The 16042-nt window shown below is 56.8% G+C and overlaps 1 protein-coding gene across 1 annotated transcript; it reads right to left on the reverse strand.

The window, feature by feature from the left end:
- Positions 1-1536: 1536 nt before the first annotated feature.
- On the reverse strand, positions 1537-14298 carry EEF1D (eukaryotic translation elongation factor 1 delta). The gene is given in 9 exon segments (XM_066990817.1): positions 1537-1628; positions 2480-2674; positions 3533-3781; positions 4748-4848; positions 5077-5170; positions 10787-10861; positions 11943-12066; positions 13050-14085; positions 14088-14298. Coding segments are annotated over 9 exon segments (2124 nt in total). The 3' UTR covers positions 1537-1589.
- Between the last annotated feature and the right edge of the window lie 1744 nt (positions 14299-16042).

Genomic DNA, 16042 nt, shown 5'->3' on the forward strand with positions numbered 1-16042 from the left:
TGACATGGGACATCAGGGAGCATATAGTACATGTGACATGGGACATCAGGGATAGGACAAGGACATCATGGAGCACATAGCACATGTGACACAGGACATCAGGGAGCACATAGCACATGTGACATGGGACATCAGGGAGCATATAGTACATGTGACATGGGACATCAGTGATGGGACACAGGACATCATCACAGAGCATACAGCACATGTGACACAGGACATCACGGAGCACATGTGACACGGGCCACAGGACATCAGGGAGCATATAGCACATGTGACACGGGACACCAGGGATGGGACACAGGACATCACAGAGCATATAGCACATGTGACACAGGACACCAGGGATGGCAGCATGTGGGACACAGGACATCACGGAGTGTATCGCACATGGGACAAGTGACACAGGGATGGGACACAGGACACCACGTAGGGTATAGCACACAGGACATCAGGGAAGGCAGCGTGTGCGACACCACACAGCTGGCACACGGTACGTGCAGCACCAGGCACCCACAGGACCAGGTGGGCCAGCACTCAGGACATGGGGCTCTGGGGATAGCGGCACATGGGACAGGACATACGGGACACCAGACATGACAACGCCTGGGACTCTGAACATCCAGTGCGAGGCGTGCGGGGCTCCAGGGACGACAGAACAGAAGCCACACCAAGTGTCACTACCGAGGACCCCAGGCCCATCCAGCCACCAGCAGATGTGGCACACAGGACACCAGACGTGCCAGCATACGGGACACCAAACCCGTAGGGCTCTGGGGACAGCAGCACCCACGACACCAGGCCCCCAGGGCTGTGGCACGTGAGACACTGAGTGTTGCAGGTTCTGGGGAGGGCAGCACCTGACACAACCACGCACAGGGCCCCAGGCACGGAGGACACACTGCACCCACCCAGTGCCACGCACGAGGGGCGTCCTAGCACTAAGCACGGGGCACACCTGGCACAACACAGGATGCCACCACAGGCCAGGGACACGACACGCAGACACCTGCACATCACTACAGGGCACATCAGGTGCACAGGGCGCTGAACCCAGCCAGGAAAGCTGGAACTGGAGTCAGCACCACTTTGCTGGAGGCTGCTGTGACTTCACCCCTTGCTCGCAGCGCAGCCCCATGGCGCTTCTCATCTGCTCCGCGTTGGCGCTGCGCAGCCTGCACCCGGCCCTTGGACTCTGGCACCGTGACAGAGGGACTCTGGCCCACGGTTAGAAATGTCACCTCCCCTTTCCACTGACCACACTCAGCACAGCCCCAGCTCCTCACGAACCGAAGGATCAGCTGAAGTGACCTGCACAGGGTAAAAAAAATAGCAGCAAGGAGAAAATGAGAGAGAAAATCCAGTGTGGGTTTTTGTTGTTTTTTGTAGTAGCAGACCTTCATTCCAACACAGAAACACAAGCAGCTCATCTCGAGGTCTTTTCCTTTTATGAAGGGAGCAAGGAAGGGAAACCCCCAAAGCCTCCGACGCATCGCTTTGGGGAAGTTACACTCAGGAGAGAAAAAACATACAATCTGCATTCCTTGACCTTTATTAGTTACAGTTTCAGAGAGGATACAGGTTTGCTTCTAGATCTTGTTGAAAGCAGCGATGTCCACACTCTGCACCTGCAACAGAACAAGAGCAGCAGCTAGAGGTCACCAAGGTGTTTTCAGACACTTACACCGAAGAAAGCACTCACACTGCGGATTTCTTCACAGCGTGCGCTAGTTCTGCTCAAAAACAGACCAAGCACAGCCCAGGGCTCTGAGGCCAGCTCCCCAGCTGTGCTAAGAGCCACCTTCACGGACTGTTATTTAATATTCCTGTAACACCAGTCACAACAGGGCACCACACTGTGCTCATTACTGCATGAATCTTTAGATGTTCAGTCCAGCTGATGAAGAACATCCATATTAAGTTCCCAGCAACATGCCTAAGAACAACAGTTCCCGATTTACTGGAAATATAAGCAAAAAAGCACGCGAGGAAAATGAATAAAAACTGGTATGTGGCCTGCTGCTTCCCTCTCCCAGGGGTGAGGCAGGAAGCGCTACTAAACCTGCGTATTACCCGGCACGGAGCCGGAGCTCCTGCTTCTATTTCCACGGAAGCGAAGGCAGGATGGGGATGGAGACACCTCCAGCCCCAGCCACCGGGGTTAACGACACGCATTTGTACCTTGGTGCTGCCTAGGCTAAGCGTAGAAGCAGGGGCTCCTCAAAGCAAGGCTGGGTGGTAAGGAGCAAGAGCCTGCAAAACGGCTCTGCGAAGTATCTGCGAGGCGTCTACATCAATCAGCACGAAATATACGTATGTAGACACAGGCACACGCTACACACTGGTATCTCAGCGGGCGGACACCGTGAGCTCCGCGGGGTTTTCTATTTGAAACCCGAGCTCGGCAAAGTCTGTTAAAAACCTTAGTTAGAAGTGACCCCGCAAGGCTAGGCGCCTCCCGGCTCACGGGAAGACTTACGTAGTCTTCAAACTTGGTGATCTCCTCCTCCAGGATGTCTGTCCCGACTTTGTCATCCTCCACTACGCACTGGATTTGGAGCTTCTTAATACCGTAGCCTACCGGGACCAGCTTGGAGGCTCCCCACACAAGCCCATCCATCTGGACGGACCGGACGCACTCCTCCATCTTCGCCATGTCGGTCTCATCGTCCCACTGCAGGGGTGCAAAGTCGGAACTTTAACATCTTCCTAGACATCACCGTTAGCCCCAGGAGGTGCCCAGTGACTGAGGACTCTGCCATCTCCTCCAGCCCAAGCCGAATGCGGGGGTGCACGATAGCCCCTCAACACAAAAATTGAGGTGTCCTCCTCAATCAGGCTGCCTAAGCTGAGATAGTCAACGTGCGCACGGTTGTTTTTAACACATCTGTGTGCAGTCTGACCCCAACAGTTAACATTTAACACTCCTCCTCCTCCTCCTCTCAGTGTATTTCAGCTGATACAGACTGCCCTTTCTGGGCTATTATTTTCACCAGAATTAGCTGAAGGGGTTAGACGAGCTAAACCTGACTTGGTAGTAACGGCCACAAAACATTTTGCTTCGATTCTGCCTCCAGGCCCTGCAGATGCAAGGGGGATTCTTCCTGCAGCAACCTCCCTGTTTCGAAGCACTCATTTTAAAGTGACTTTTACCAAAGGCATCCCTCTTGTGCAAATGGAGCACTAGACGGCCCATAGTTCGGTTCCACTGTGACAATTTAACAAGAACAGGTTTATTTTCATTTTTAGGACATTATCTGGTTTTGGTTTTAACTCAACGTCCTTTCTTCAAAGACGGGTGCTAGTCCCGGTCCGAGGAATCCTTCAGGCAACAGCCTGCACTTGCCATGGACCAAGGACCGGGGCAGCAGCCCAAATGCTGCAGATCCCAGCTGCGATACTGCACCTCGCTCTGAACCCTCGTCTGGAAACGCACAGGTTACATTGTCCCCAGTCAGTGCGGACGTGCAAACGAGATGATTTACAGCCTCCCGCACGGGACGTGCGGCCTCACGCGGGAGCCCTTACTCACCGGCTTCACGTCCAGAAGGATGGAGGACTTGGCAATGAGGCCCGGTTTCTTGGCCTTCTTCTCCGCGTACTGACGCAGTCTCTCTTCCCGGACCTTGGCAGCCTCCTGGTCTTCCTCTTCATCGTCACTGCCAAAAAGGTCAATGTCGTCATCGTCATCTTCCTCTGCAGCAGCTGGCTCAGCTTTCTTTGCAGGCGCGGCGGATGGCAGCTCCACTTTCTTGGAGGGAACGCTGAACGGTTCCACTTTCTTCAGCAGGGTGACGTGGATTTAAGTTTGCATTGAGGAAAAAAAACCAGGAGAAAGTTAGCCTGAGGTTCTATCACGGCAGCACTCGGGGAAAAACTCCGGAACAGAAGCCCGCTTTGCTAGAGACACGCCTCTGAGCTATCCCAACACAGCTGAATTATATTCATAGAGGAAAAAAATACCACGCAGCCAAGAGCTGACCCTTCTCTTAAGGACTCGGTGGTTCAACGTATCTAGAACATGAAGGGGGGGAGAGCTATTGGGAACCTGTCCTTACAAACCAGCCTTACTGCATGCCCCAAGGCCAGGGCTTATCCAGAGGAGACCACATCTCGCCCTGAAGACCCTTGGAGATGAGCAGATTGTCACCTTCCGCTCGAGTGCCAAGCGTACCCCTTCCAGGATGCTGCAAGTGTGAAACAAATCCCTGCCAAAGGAGGGGCCCTCGCGCTCTGTGAGCTTCCTACAGAGCCAAGGTGACTTCCACCGGCCTCAGGTCTTCCGACACGCCGCAAGAATTAAAGAGGCGCCAGGCATTCAGCTCCCACAGCTTTCTCCTGTTCGCATTAAGTAGATTCTAACAGGGGAGATTTGTTAAAAAAATAAAAAAGTAAAAGTCGCCAGTTCTGCTCATCTATTGTAACAGTGGCACTTTACCTGGTGTGTGCTGAGAAACCTACAGCACCATGGGCTAAATCCTCAAATATTTGTTAGCTCCAAACTTCCACAGATCTGTATCGGCTCTCCTCTGCTGAAATCTCTAACACAGTTTTTTTTTTTTGTCTCGGGGCAGAAAAAAAATGCCTTTTTGTCTTCTTTCTACCCATACCGGTTAGGGAAAGACGACAAGGCAGCCGCCAAAGCTGCGAGAAAAGCAGCAGCAAACTCTTCCCAACTACAAGCATCCCTTCACCCTCAGCAGCCAGGCCGGAGAGCGTTCAAGAGGAGCACCTGGCTGAGACTCACCTGGGTCGGTGGAACTGGGGAGGGCTGGTGGGAGGTAGATTTTTCCAGAGCATTCAGGCGGCTCTCCAACTTGAAGATGGCCATCTGAAGATCTGCAACCACTGCAAGAAGAGATGTGTGTGTGGGGGGGGAGAATCTAGGCTCTCAAGACAAATTTGCTCCTGCTCGAAGTGGGATTTAAGATCAGCAGCTGCTCCAGGCAGCGGGAAGCCTGTAAACACGCTTGCACGTGCTCACCGAGGTCAGCAAGGGAGACAACCCACAGGAGCAGGACCCCGCTCGGTTTGTTTTTTTTTTTTGCTTTCATGCCACAAGATCCCCCTACTTACCACTGCGAAGGTTTTGGTTTTCTACCTCCAGGTGAGAAATTCTGGAAAGAAGTTCGTTCTGGTCAGCGGGCCCAGAGGAGGTGGCGCTCGCGCTCTGCAACGAGGACAAAACCGAGATGAAACCGATTTGTTCGCCTGCTCCCGCGCAACAGCGACGCAAAGAGCCAAGCCTTCGGGAAGGAAGAAAAACCGAGAGCCGATCTAAGAACCAGGCCGTTTGATCCGAAGGCTTTGAAGGCAATTTACGAGTTCTACGTAACGAAGCGCGAAGCTCGGGGGAATTTCAGCTGGCGATGATGAGCAGAGGATGAAGTCACTCCCCGCAGCCCCGGATCACTCAGCACACGCAAAGGTTGGAGCTTCACGCCAAGCTCCTTCAGAAGGGCAGCTGCTTGACATCAGACAGCAAGTCCCTGGGGAAGCCGGGAGGAGATCGCAGCATTTCTGCGCTCCCACTTACCCCAGCCCGGCCTTCAGCTCCTCCCAAAGCGAATTAAACTTTTATTTTAACACATCCTGAGGGAACAACCGCAGCAATTCGGCTTCAGAAGTATTTAACAGCAAAAAAAAAAGGGGGGCCTCTTTTTAAAACGAGCCCTTATCTGCTATTTGAAATTAGGAAAGGGAAGAAGACACAGTCCTTCGTGCTCTAAGTGCCGTTTATAGGGGAACGCGGTAGAGAAAAATTAAAATTCTTTCAAGCGCACCCTGCACGTAATGGATGTGGCTCTGTCAGAGCTGACGTGCTCCTGACACACCTCGGCAGTCACTCGGGATGAAGAAAAAGGCACAAGGGGCGCCAGGAAAAGCAGGTACGTGAGGCGCAGGGCTCGCAGGACACGGGGAGCAGCGGGAGGTGCCCCGAGCAGGAAGGTTGGGAGACCTTCCTCCACCCACCCAAAAAAAGGGACGGGGGCCGGGATGCCAAAAAGCACCACGAAATCCACCTCCGATGCAGCCCCTGCAGCGACACAGGCGCAGGAACCTCCGGCCCCTAAATACCCTGGCTGGCAAGACCCTAATGTTATAGGGGGAGCTATGTCTGTCCGTGGAAGGACGGATGCTCCGCATGGGAAGGAGCGAGAAGCGTTTCTCCAGGGCAGCGCTGCCCCTCGCCCCGCAGCCTCCTTCTCAGCTCCCTCAAGCAGCTCCGTCCGTGCTACCGAGGCTCCCAGCAAGTCTCCAGTTAGCACCCGTGCGTCTCTCCTGAAGGGGGGCAAGGCAGCCCGCGCTGAAATCCACGATCTGAGATAATTCGATGAAATCTGAGGTAGCTCGGCGGGAAGTCTTGAGTTCTGCCCACAAGCCGCGCCCATCCTTGCCCCAAAAAAGCGCTCCTTGGTTGATGACCGGCACGCGGAGGAGCTGCCGCCTGCAGAGAGCGAGCAGCCGAGGCTTTCCTCCCCTCCTGCCCGAAAGCAGCCTGCCGATCCCGCCGAGCGGCGAAGCATCGCAGGCACTCAGCGGTTTGAGGCTCCGGCCGCGTTTTCGGGCCCGACGCAAACATTTCTGTAGGCTTTCTGACCAGCTAACCTGCAGCTGCAGACGTTAAAGATGCTGCGGCTCGGCTACGCCTCTTCAGCGCTGCTGAATAAAACCCCCCCGGCCCGCTTTTCCTCCCCGGCTCTGGGATTTAGCAGAAGCATTTGGTGCAGAGCCCAGCTGTGCCTCCACGCCTCTCTTCTGCGTTAACAATATTTACGAATTCGAAGCCTCCAAAGCCTCGCCAGCCTCGCAGCCGCTAGCCAAACCCCTCGGAGACGGCAGAGCCCAGCAGGGGCAGCCCCTCGGCGCTTGTCAGCCCTCCTGGAGTCGCCCGGAGCAGGCCAGCGCTGCTCCGCCCCGCCAGGACAAACATCCGCGGCCCGGCAGGATGCCTCCAGCTCGAGAGGAACCTGCCAGCCTTGGGTAGTCGTCATTTCGGGTTTGAAGACAAAGATCACTGTAATTTTACCGAGGAAGGTTGCAGCGATGGCTTGAAGTACGACGAGGGGACTTTGAAGCACTCCGCTCTCCGTCAAGCTGCTCTCAGCAGGGAGGAACATGGAAATGCGATGTCTGACCGCAACAGACTTTGCCAGCAGCGTAAGATCCTAGGATGAGAACCCAGCTGCGGATTAAATCAGGCGCGGCTTGCGTAGCGCCGCACAGCGCTCGCAGAGTCGTGCAGAGCTCTGCAACCAGCTCCCTTGCCATCCTCCCTACGCCGACCTAACCATAAACCCGGCTCTGAAAAAGGGGCCCGCGAGAAACCGTGGGCATCCCCCCCGAGCTGAGGGCGTTGGAAGCTCGCAGAGACGCGGGCCCCGGCGGAAGCCGCGCTGCCCCTACGCCACGCTTTTCTCCTACACGCAGCCGGGAGCTGGTTCCTCTTCGGAGGCAGCTGTGCCAAGAGGAAGCGCGGCGGAAGCCTTTGGGAATTTCATCAGGGACAGCGATTCCAAAACCCCGAAGGTGGGGGAGTTCCAGAGCATCACTGCAGCAAAATCTTCTGCACAGCAAGCCTGGAAACACGCTAGGGACCCACAGGGCACAAGGAGCACGAATTCAGCCACCCAAGCTCATCAAAACCCCAGGAACTTTCTCGCTTACGACGGCCAGAAAATAGAAACTGCTCTCTTAGCCTCAAGGGGCTTTCAACACCCGGCCCTCTCTGAAGCGCGCCTCTAAAACGCACTCTAAGGAAAACTGGCAAAGTTAACACTTACACCTCTCCCCTCGGGTCAGCCTAGCTGAGCTCTGAGCCGAGCCGGCTCTACCTGAGCTCTGGGAACACCAGCAGCTTTGGCCATCATCAAATAAACCAAAATGAACCGCTGGGGGATGGCGGTGAAGGGCTAGGGCGGGCTTTCAGGGACTAGGAGGACGGATCCGGGCTGGTTTTCCTACAGAACGTGCACACAGACGCGTTCCTGAACGTGGCCCCCGAGCACTTTTTGCAGTACCAGAGGCGCGCGCGCGGCTCTTCCCGTCCGAAACCCACACACGGCGAAGGCAGGAACACGGAGGCTTTGGAACAGAGCGAGCTGGGGGCAGAGCAGGGAGGAGCAGAGCTTCGGCACCGTCCTTTCTGTGACAGCCCCGCGGGAGGAGGGCTTCGGGGAGTGAGAGTTCGGCCGCCTGCTCCCGCCGGACTTGCTCGTGGCGATCTCAGGCAAGCGGATCCTTCCCGTGCCTCAGGTCCCCCACCTGTAAGATCTCTCCCCACCAGCCGCAGGCATTTCAAAACCCGCCCTGGGAAAGCGTTAGTGACCCGGCGGACGCGGCCCGGGGTGACGGTTCGAAGCGGAGGTGACCATGCAAAGCAGGAGGGGAGGTACGTGCAAACAAATGTTTCGAGCGTGAGAATTTCTGCGCTCTCCTCGCGGGGAGGTACGGGAGCGTCACCTCGAGCCTTGGAGCGCTGCGGCAAATGTTTCGGAACGAAAGAGACCGGCCGAGGCAGATCTGAAACCAGCCTCGGCTGAATTTCGCAGGAAAAAATAAAAAAAAAGCACCGAGCTGCCACCTTCCCATCATGCTAAAACCACGTCTCCTCGCTTCACCTTTACGTTCCCGACCCTAAACTCTGCCTACTCGGGTGCAAAGACCAAATCCTGGCTACGAAGACACGCTGCAATATCGTTCTGCACGGTCAGAAGCACGAGCCCAGCCTTCTGAGACCTGAGAACGAAGGTTGATCGTGTTCTGAAGTCCCGCTCGCCCCACGGCACGGCCGTCCGAGGTGAGGAATAATCCTTCGGAAATGAAAGCTACAAAAAATAAAAGCTACGAAACCGTGATGTTTCAGCTTTATCCCTCAACAGCTCCGTTCTTCTAAGCCCCACACAAGAGCAGAGAAGATCCAGCTGTGGCTCGCTGCTGCAGGTCGCCGAGATAACGGCAACGTGCGGGGAAAAAACGAAGCAAGCCGAGCCTCTGGGATGTAGCGTAAGGCACAAATGGGACCGTGAAGTATCGAGGAGGTGGCCGCTGCTGCCACGCGCGTGGCTTTTCCGAGTAAGTTCACACTTGGAGCGCCCCCAGCAGCGACAGGGATTAAGGTGCACGATGCTTTCCCTTCGAGCCATCACTGGGGAATCCAAAGCCACTTTTTGCAGCGCCCCGAATTCCCCATCTGAGGCCCCACTGCTCGATCTCGGCCTTAAATCCTCAAACCCACCGAGCCTTCGTTGCAGGAAAGGACAAAAATACTGAATAATTCTTGATATTCAGTGCTAACCGCCCCAACAAACACCCCAGGGGGCCAAAGGACTTGACTCTCAGCCCTCTCCTCGCTTTAGCCTGGTGCTTTGCCAGTTCCCCCAGTCCTCCCTGCTAAAGGACTTGGCCAAAAGGACTCGGCCATCCCAAATTCACGTGCTTCTCACACGAAGCAGCTCACTCAGCAGGAGGGGCAGGCCAGGACAAGAAAGCCCCCGGGCTGAGCCTGGTCTCGGCGAACCATCTGGGTTTGTATTTGGGTTTCCTGGCCCTCCTCACCACGCCCAGCCTCTGCTCCTGGAGGCGGCGGGTCCTGGAGGAGGCGGCAGACGCTAGATCTTACCCTTCAAAAAGGTCTCCGAGCCCCTTCAACGCTTTCTGTGCCTGAAGTCCTGCAGCTCTGCTGGAGGCGGAGCTCAATTCCCCACATATTCGCCTCCAGTCCAGGCTAAAAATCTCGGATAGGGGCTGGTGAACTCGACCGAACGCCCAAACAGGGTGTTATTTTCCCTAAGTCGCTGGCCGAAACACCGATGCTGAAGTCAGAAATCAGCATTAGAAACCTTCCCTGTATTTTCCTCCTCTTTTTTAAAATGAGATCACCGCAGGGGAAGCGATTAGCCCGACTCCGTTGTGTTCATCCCAAATCCACGTTCCCTTACAGCTCGCGTTAAGGAGGAACGTGAAATATTCCCCTTGAGAAGCGCTCAGTTCCCTGTTAAGGTACCGAGCTAGAAACGCGCGACTACCCCCAGCGAGAGAGCTGTGAGGCCAAATCAATGCAGACAACGGATGGATTTCCTCACGGAAGGTACGTACAGGTACACAGAGGGCAGAAATCAAGACACGGCAGCCGTATTCCGTCTTCTCTCGTCCCTCCTCGCCCATAAAACCAGCCCACTCTTCCATTTACGCTACCAGCTTCGTCCCGAAAAAAAATTCCCGACGGTGCTGCCCAGTGAACCAAGGCAAAAAATCGGCCCAAAGCCACCTGCGGGAAGCACTCGGCTTTTACGGGGTGGCGAGCTGGCAGCCAAGCTCGTTTCCCTAGCCGCAGCCGAGGGAAGACACCATTTTTTTGCACATACCCCGACCCAAAGCGAGACAGGAGAGAGAAGGTGGCAGCTCGGTGTGCCCCGAGAGAGACAAAAACGCGGGGGCGAGCTCGGTGCTTTGCCGCCCCGGCGAGGTTATTTTTAAGGGACGCGCTGCTCCTTAGGTAAGCCCCGTGGGAGCAAGCCAACGCTCCGCCAGGAGAAAAAAGGCCGAGAAATGCACAGCCGAAGAATTTTGACCCCCCCACCCCCCCCACCCAATCCGGTTCTCGTTTTCAAAGCTCCAGGCAGCGATGGGGCGGAGCGGCGGCACACAGCGCTGCGCACCTCAAGCTCTCTCCTCGAACCGAAAAAGAAGCCCCACGATCCACGAGGCGGTCCCCGCTGGGAGTCGCGCCACGGCTAAAAAACGGTTGCGGGCAGCCAGCCGGCGAGGGAGCTCGGGTACTCACTCCGGCCAGCGATTTCTGGATATTCTCCCTGGCTCTGGCAATGTCGCGTAGGATCGTGCTGGCTCCGTTCTCCTGCAAACAGCGCAGAAAGAACCGAGATTTTTTTTTTCCTCAAAAACCGTGAAACGCGGGAAAGCGGTCGGGGGAGTTAACAAAAAATAAATAAATAAGGGTAAGAACGGGGCGGGGGGGTTGGGGGGGGGGGTTCCTTCCAGCGATTCTGCACGCACCGCGGGGAAGATCTGTGGTAGGAAACTGTCCACGAGCCCCCGTGGCGTAGCCCACGCACCCAACAGCCCGGGCATCTGCAGGCGGACAGCCGCTTCCAAGCTGCAGACAGGTTTTAAGGACCAGGGATTTTTTTTTTTGCCTCTACGCTGCTACAGGATCTCCGTCGGAGCCTTCGCACCACCCCTCAGAGGCCTGAATTCCTCACTGGAAGCTCCTGACGGGGCACGACATGAGTCTAACTGTTCTCCCGAGATCACTGCAGACCTCGATTTGCTCTTTAACACCTGCCTCGGGCGCTTAAAGCTTCCAGTTTTTGGGCAAGCGTCCCGCGTGCCGTTCCACCCCTACCCTAGCAGCGGGAACGCGCAGGGCGAAATTAAGCGAGAAGCTTCCCCTTAACCACCCGGTGAGACAGCCACGTAAAACCCTAAGCGGCTTTCCACAGCCCCGGCTCAACGCGTAAGCAGCTAGCGGCCTTTCGGATCGCAGGAAGAGGTTACGGCAGCTCTGCACTTTCCAAGGGAACCATCTGGGGCTAAAAACCTGAGGGGGGGAGCTACTTTAGGTCGGCTGTGCCGCAGCGGCGGCGCGCTCCCGCTCCTCCTCCTCCGCGGTGCCGCGATGCGTCTTAATATCGCAGGGGGCACGACAGGGAGGAAGGTAATTCCCGGCCTCTTTGGGGTCCCGGCGCCTCCCTTCGAACATCACCACGCGTATCCGCTATAAGCCACGCTGGGAAAAAGCGTGGCTGCCCCAGGACGGAAGACGGAAGGCTCCGAGAGCCTCTCGCCCCCCGGAAAAAGCCAAACCCGGAGCGGAAATAATAGAAAAGCGCGCGCCCAGGCGGACAACGTCCTCGTGCCTGCTCTGCGCTAGCTCGCGGTGCTCCGGCGGGCTGCCGAAGCTCGGCCGCGCGCCCCTTTACCTGCTGCTGCGAGGAGCCGCCCAGCGGCCCGTTCATCTGCTCGTAGTACCTCCGCTCGGCGTCGTCATACTTGAACTTCTCGAACCAGATCCTCTCGTGGGCGAGGAACTCGACCGCCATTTTTCTGCGGGGAAAAAAAAAAAGAAATAAAAAAAAAAACAAACCAAAAACAACGAAGTGAGGCGCTAGAAGCGGCTGAGATTAGCAGCTTGCGACGGGGCTGGGAGAAGAGCGCTCTCTGCCCCCGCAGCTCGCCTCCCCTCCCGGGGTGGGGGAAGCTTTAAGCGAGCAGGATCCTCTTAGGGAAGCGGGGCAGGCCGCCCGGCCGCCCGCCTGCCTCGCCTGACCCGGCACCGAGAGCGGGGACGGGCTGAACCAGCTGCTGCGGAGCTCCTTCCGCAGCGAAGCTCGCAGAGCGGGGCTTCCTACGGGACGCTCGCGACCGAGCCTGCTGCTAAAAACGTCCTTTATTTATTGCTGGAGGAGGGGAAGGCGAAGGCGGAGAAGACGCCGCGCCAAGCGGCCCGTGCCGCGCTCCTCACCCCGTGCCTCCCGTTATTTCAAGCCGGGGGACAGCTACGGGCCCAGCACCGGTCCGGGAAGGCGGTGGGAGCAAGAATAAAGCACCGCAACCCGCCCGCGCCACTACCAGGCTACACCACACAACAGGGAAGGCACCAAAAGCCCCCACCCCCCCTCCCCACCAGCTCAACAACCCCAAATCTCCCCCGTGAAACGCGCGCCCTCCCTCACCCCCCCCTCCTTCAACGGGGTCAAGGTCCTCCAGCCTCGAGACCCTTCCCGGCACTCGACGCCTCCAGACCCTGCTCGAGCTGCTGGCCGCGATCAGGGAGGAAGAAGCCCGGTTCCGGCCGAATTACGCCCATTTTAGCCCACCCCAACTTTCCCGGTGAAGGGTGCAAGGCGTAACGCCTAGTTCTGCGCAGCTAAGAGCAAATTACCCCAATTAGGACAGGGTCCAAGGCTCTGAAGGTGTCCTGTAACTACCCAGCCGTGCCACTCCGCCTTAAAACTTCTCAAACAAGCCCTAGCGACCCCTTCTTTTTGCGCGCGCGTTGGGTTTAACCCGGAAGAAATTTCTCCTACTTTGTTCCCGGCGCGGGGGCGGTCGAAGCTTGGGCAGCCGGCCGGGAGGGTTTTACTGCCGGGGGGGGTCGGGGCACCTCCGCGCTCTCTCCTGCTCTTGAGGCTTTCAGAGCCTCGGCCGCGTAGTACCGCGCCTCGGCACGGTCGTACGCCGGCTTGCTGAGCCACGTGGCCTCGCTGTCCTCGTGGAGGAAGAAGGAGGAGGGGGGCGGAGAGCTGCCGGCGGCCTCCGCGTGCTCGGCGCCCTCTTTTTTCCCGGCGCCCGGGTTCTCCCCGTCCTCCTGGGGCTCCTTCAAGGCTTCGGGGGAGCCGCGCCGCCGCCGCTCGGCTTTTTCCGGCGGGGGACCGTCGAAGAGGTTCTCGTAGAAGCTCTTCTCGGCGCCGTCGTAGAGGGGTTTCTCCAACCACACCTCCGCCACGAGAGCCTGCAAGCTCGAAGCCTGCGGCTTACCGTTCACCGTCCGGCGGGGGGAGGCCGGCGAGCCGGTAACGAGGGGAGCGGGGCCGACGGCGGCCGGGGCCAAGCTCGGCGTGGCGGGGGTCGGCAGGGCCGTCCCGTAGCCTTCGTCCGGCGTTCTCAGCCCGGCGTCGTCAGCGTCGGGGAGGACGGAGGGAACGGCGAGGACGCTCGGAGGAACGAAGAGCCGAGACCTTTCGACGAACGCCTTCTCGGCCTTATCGAAGTCGGCCTTGTTGAGCCAGACGCCCCGAACGAGGTGGTGGCAGGCGCTCAGGCCGCCGTGGGAGCAGGGCAGGGCCGCCGAGAGCGTCCACGGCTCGGGGACGTCTTGGCCAGCTCTCGGCGCGGGCGGCTCGGCGGCCAGCTCAGCCTCAGCCGCCTCCCGGCTCCGCCAATCCACCCTTTTTTGATTGTACAGGTTCTCGGCGCGGTCATAGGAGGGCTTCTCGAACCACACGCGGTCGGCGGCCAAGCCGCTCAGGACCGAGTCCGACGCCTTGGAGGCCGCGCCTTTGGCTTTCGGAGACCGCTTCCTCTTCCTCTGCTTCTTCCCGTTCCTCCCTCGTTTCGGGTCCCCCTTGAGCTCGCCCCCTCGGCGACGGGGTCGTCGTTGCAGACTCCGTTCACGGCCTCCGCATTCACGGCCTCCGCCTCCGGGCACTCCTCGGGGGCGGCGGAGGCGGCGGCCAGCATCGCTTCTCGTTCGTAGTGCAGCCTCTCGGCTTCGTCGTACTTGTGTTTGTCCACCCACACTTTCTCCACCGGGCACGGAGGCTTCCTCGTCCTCATCTTCCGAAGAGGGGCAGCGTTAAAAGATAAGCACAACAGTGTAGTGGCGGCAAAATCAAGCAAAGCGAGGGCATGCAGACCTCAGCGATTTCTTAACGTGGAACCGACAAAAGCCATCGTGCCGTTATTACTCGCATTTAAGAGCCTAAGCATTCAGGTTTTTTGGTTTTTTTTTTTTTTTTGGTATAAATTGTAGCTCAGAGAAGCGAAACCGCCTCCGAACACGCCCAATTTCCGAGGAACCGGATTCCTCCTCAAACGCTCGCGCTGTTCTGAGGGCTACTTCTGCACGCCACCGTGTAGCGATTTAAAAAGAAAAGGTGCTGGCTGGAGGCACCTCGAATTTCCCTTCTGGGAGGCGACCGCCAGGATAAGGCCGCTGGGGTCCCGCTCAAAGCCCTGGTACGTGAGAAATCGCTTCGAGTTAGCAGGTTAGCCCTTAATTACCTGTTAGGGACCATCAACCAGGCACTGATTTGGGAAGGCGTGCTGAAAACAAAAAGCTGTCCTAATTTCTGAGTATTTTAGGGGTCATCGCTCAGAGCTATTTGTGTTTTGCTAGCAGGAAGCCGGCAGGGGGAGCTGACGGAAAAAGCCTGACACAATTTCGGTTCAAAAGCCGGGCTGCCGGCGAACCAAAAGGGACCCAGAGCTGGAGATCGTTAACATAGGTTCCACAAAAATATGTGCTGTTCGTATAAAAAAAAAAAACATTGCTCGTGCTTTGGGTTTTCCTGCCCTAATCAGACTTCAGAGGGGAAAAGAAAAATAATCAGGCAGCTTCCAGTATGTGCAGGTAATCGGGAACGGTAAAGGAAACACCTTTGATTGCTTGAGCCTTTAGCCCAGGGAGTAAAGTACCCAGAGCGGTAAAGACAACTGGCCCTCATTCCAACTAAAGATCCTTGCTTTAGAAGCTTTATTTAAAAAAAATGCAGCTTAAATTAGTAAAGCAGTGAATTTCAGTTATCGGCGTACCGATTTAAACGGGATTTTTGGAGGGGGGCACCAAGACGAGGCAACGCCCGCGAGCTACACCTGAATTTTAGGCATCTGATTGATCCCGGGGAGAACAGGCTACAAAGGGATCAAGTAAAAGCTCCAGGCCAGCGTCTCTGTTCCCCCGATTTCCCTGAAGGCACAGAGCCACGGGGACGGCTGGGAGTACTTACTTTTTTTTTTCCCGCTCCTACGACAGCATTAAGAGAAAAAATTACGAGTTAGAGAGATTTCCAAGCACCGGAGGTGCAGCAGCTCATCGGCAAGGACACAAACAACAGCCAAACGCGTTAACGTGTAGTTAACTGCCCCCATAATATGTATTTAATTAAACTTACGGCTGGCTAGCTCGCCAGGACTACGCATCTTCAGCAGGCACCACCACAGCCAGCCAGTTACCTTTAATTTTAAGCAACAATTAAAATATACATATGCAAAAGGGCTCCCGGTGATGACAGGGAGCTTTCAGAGGCTCCCGGGATTGTCACGGCTGCCTCGAGCGGGTGACGAAGCGAAGCTCGGGTTTAAGGCAGGTAAGGGCGAAGAGCAAACCCTTAAAGAAATCCCCGAGATTTAAGGATCGGAGTGCCAGGTCCTGAATTTGCACGACTGCCGTTATTTGGAGCCGGCAATCCGCGCAGTAATTCCTGCGGGAGATGGAAAGCGAACGCCAGGGCCAACGATCGGCCGAATTTTTCAGAGAAATCCTCAAAACGATGCGTGCAAGCTCGCAGAATCCCTTCAG

This window comes from Anser cygnoides, chromosome 2 (assembly GCF_040182565.1).
Source record: "Anser cygnoides isolate HZ-2024a breed goose chromosome 2, Taihu_goose_T2T_genome, whole genome shotgun sequence".
Taxonomy (NCBI): domain Eukaryota; kingdom Metazoa; phylum Chordata; class Aves; order Anseriformes; family Anatidae; genus Anser; species Anser cygnoides.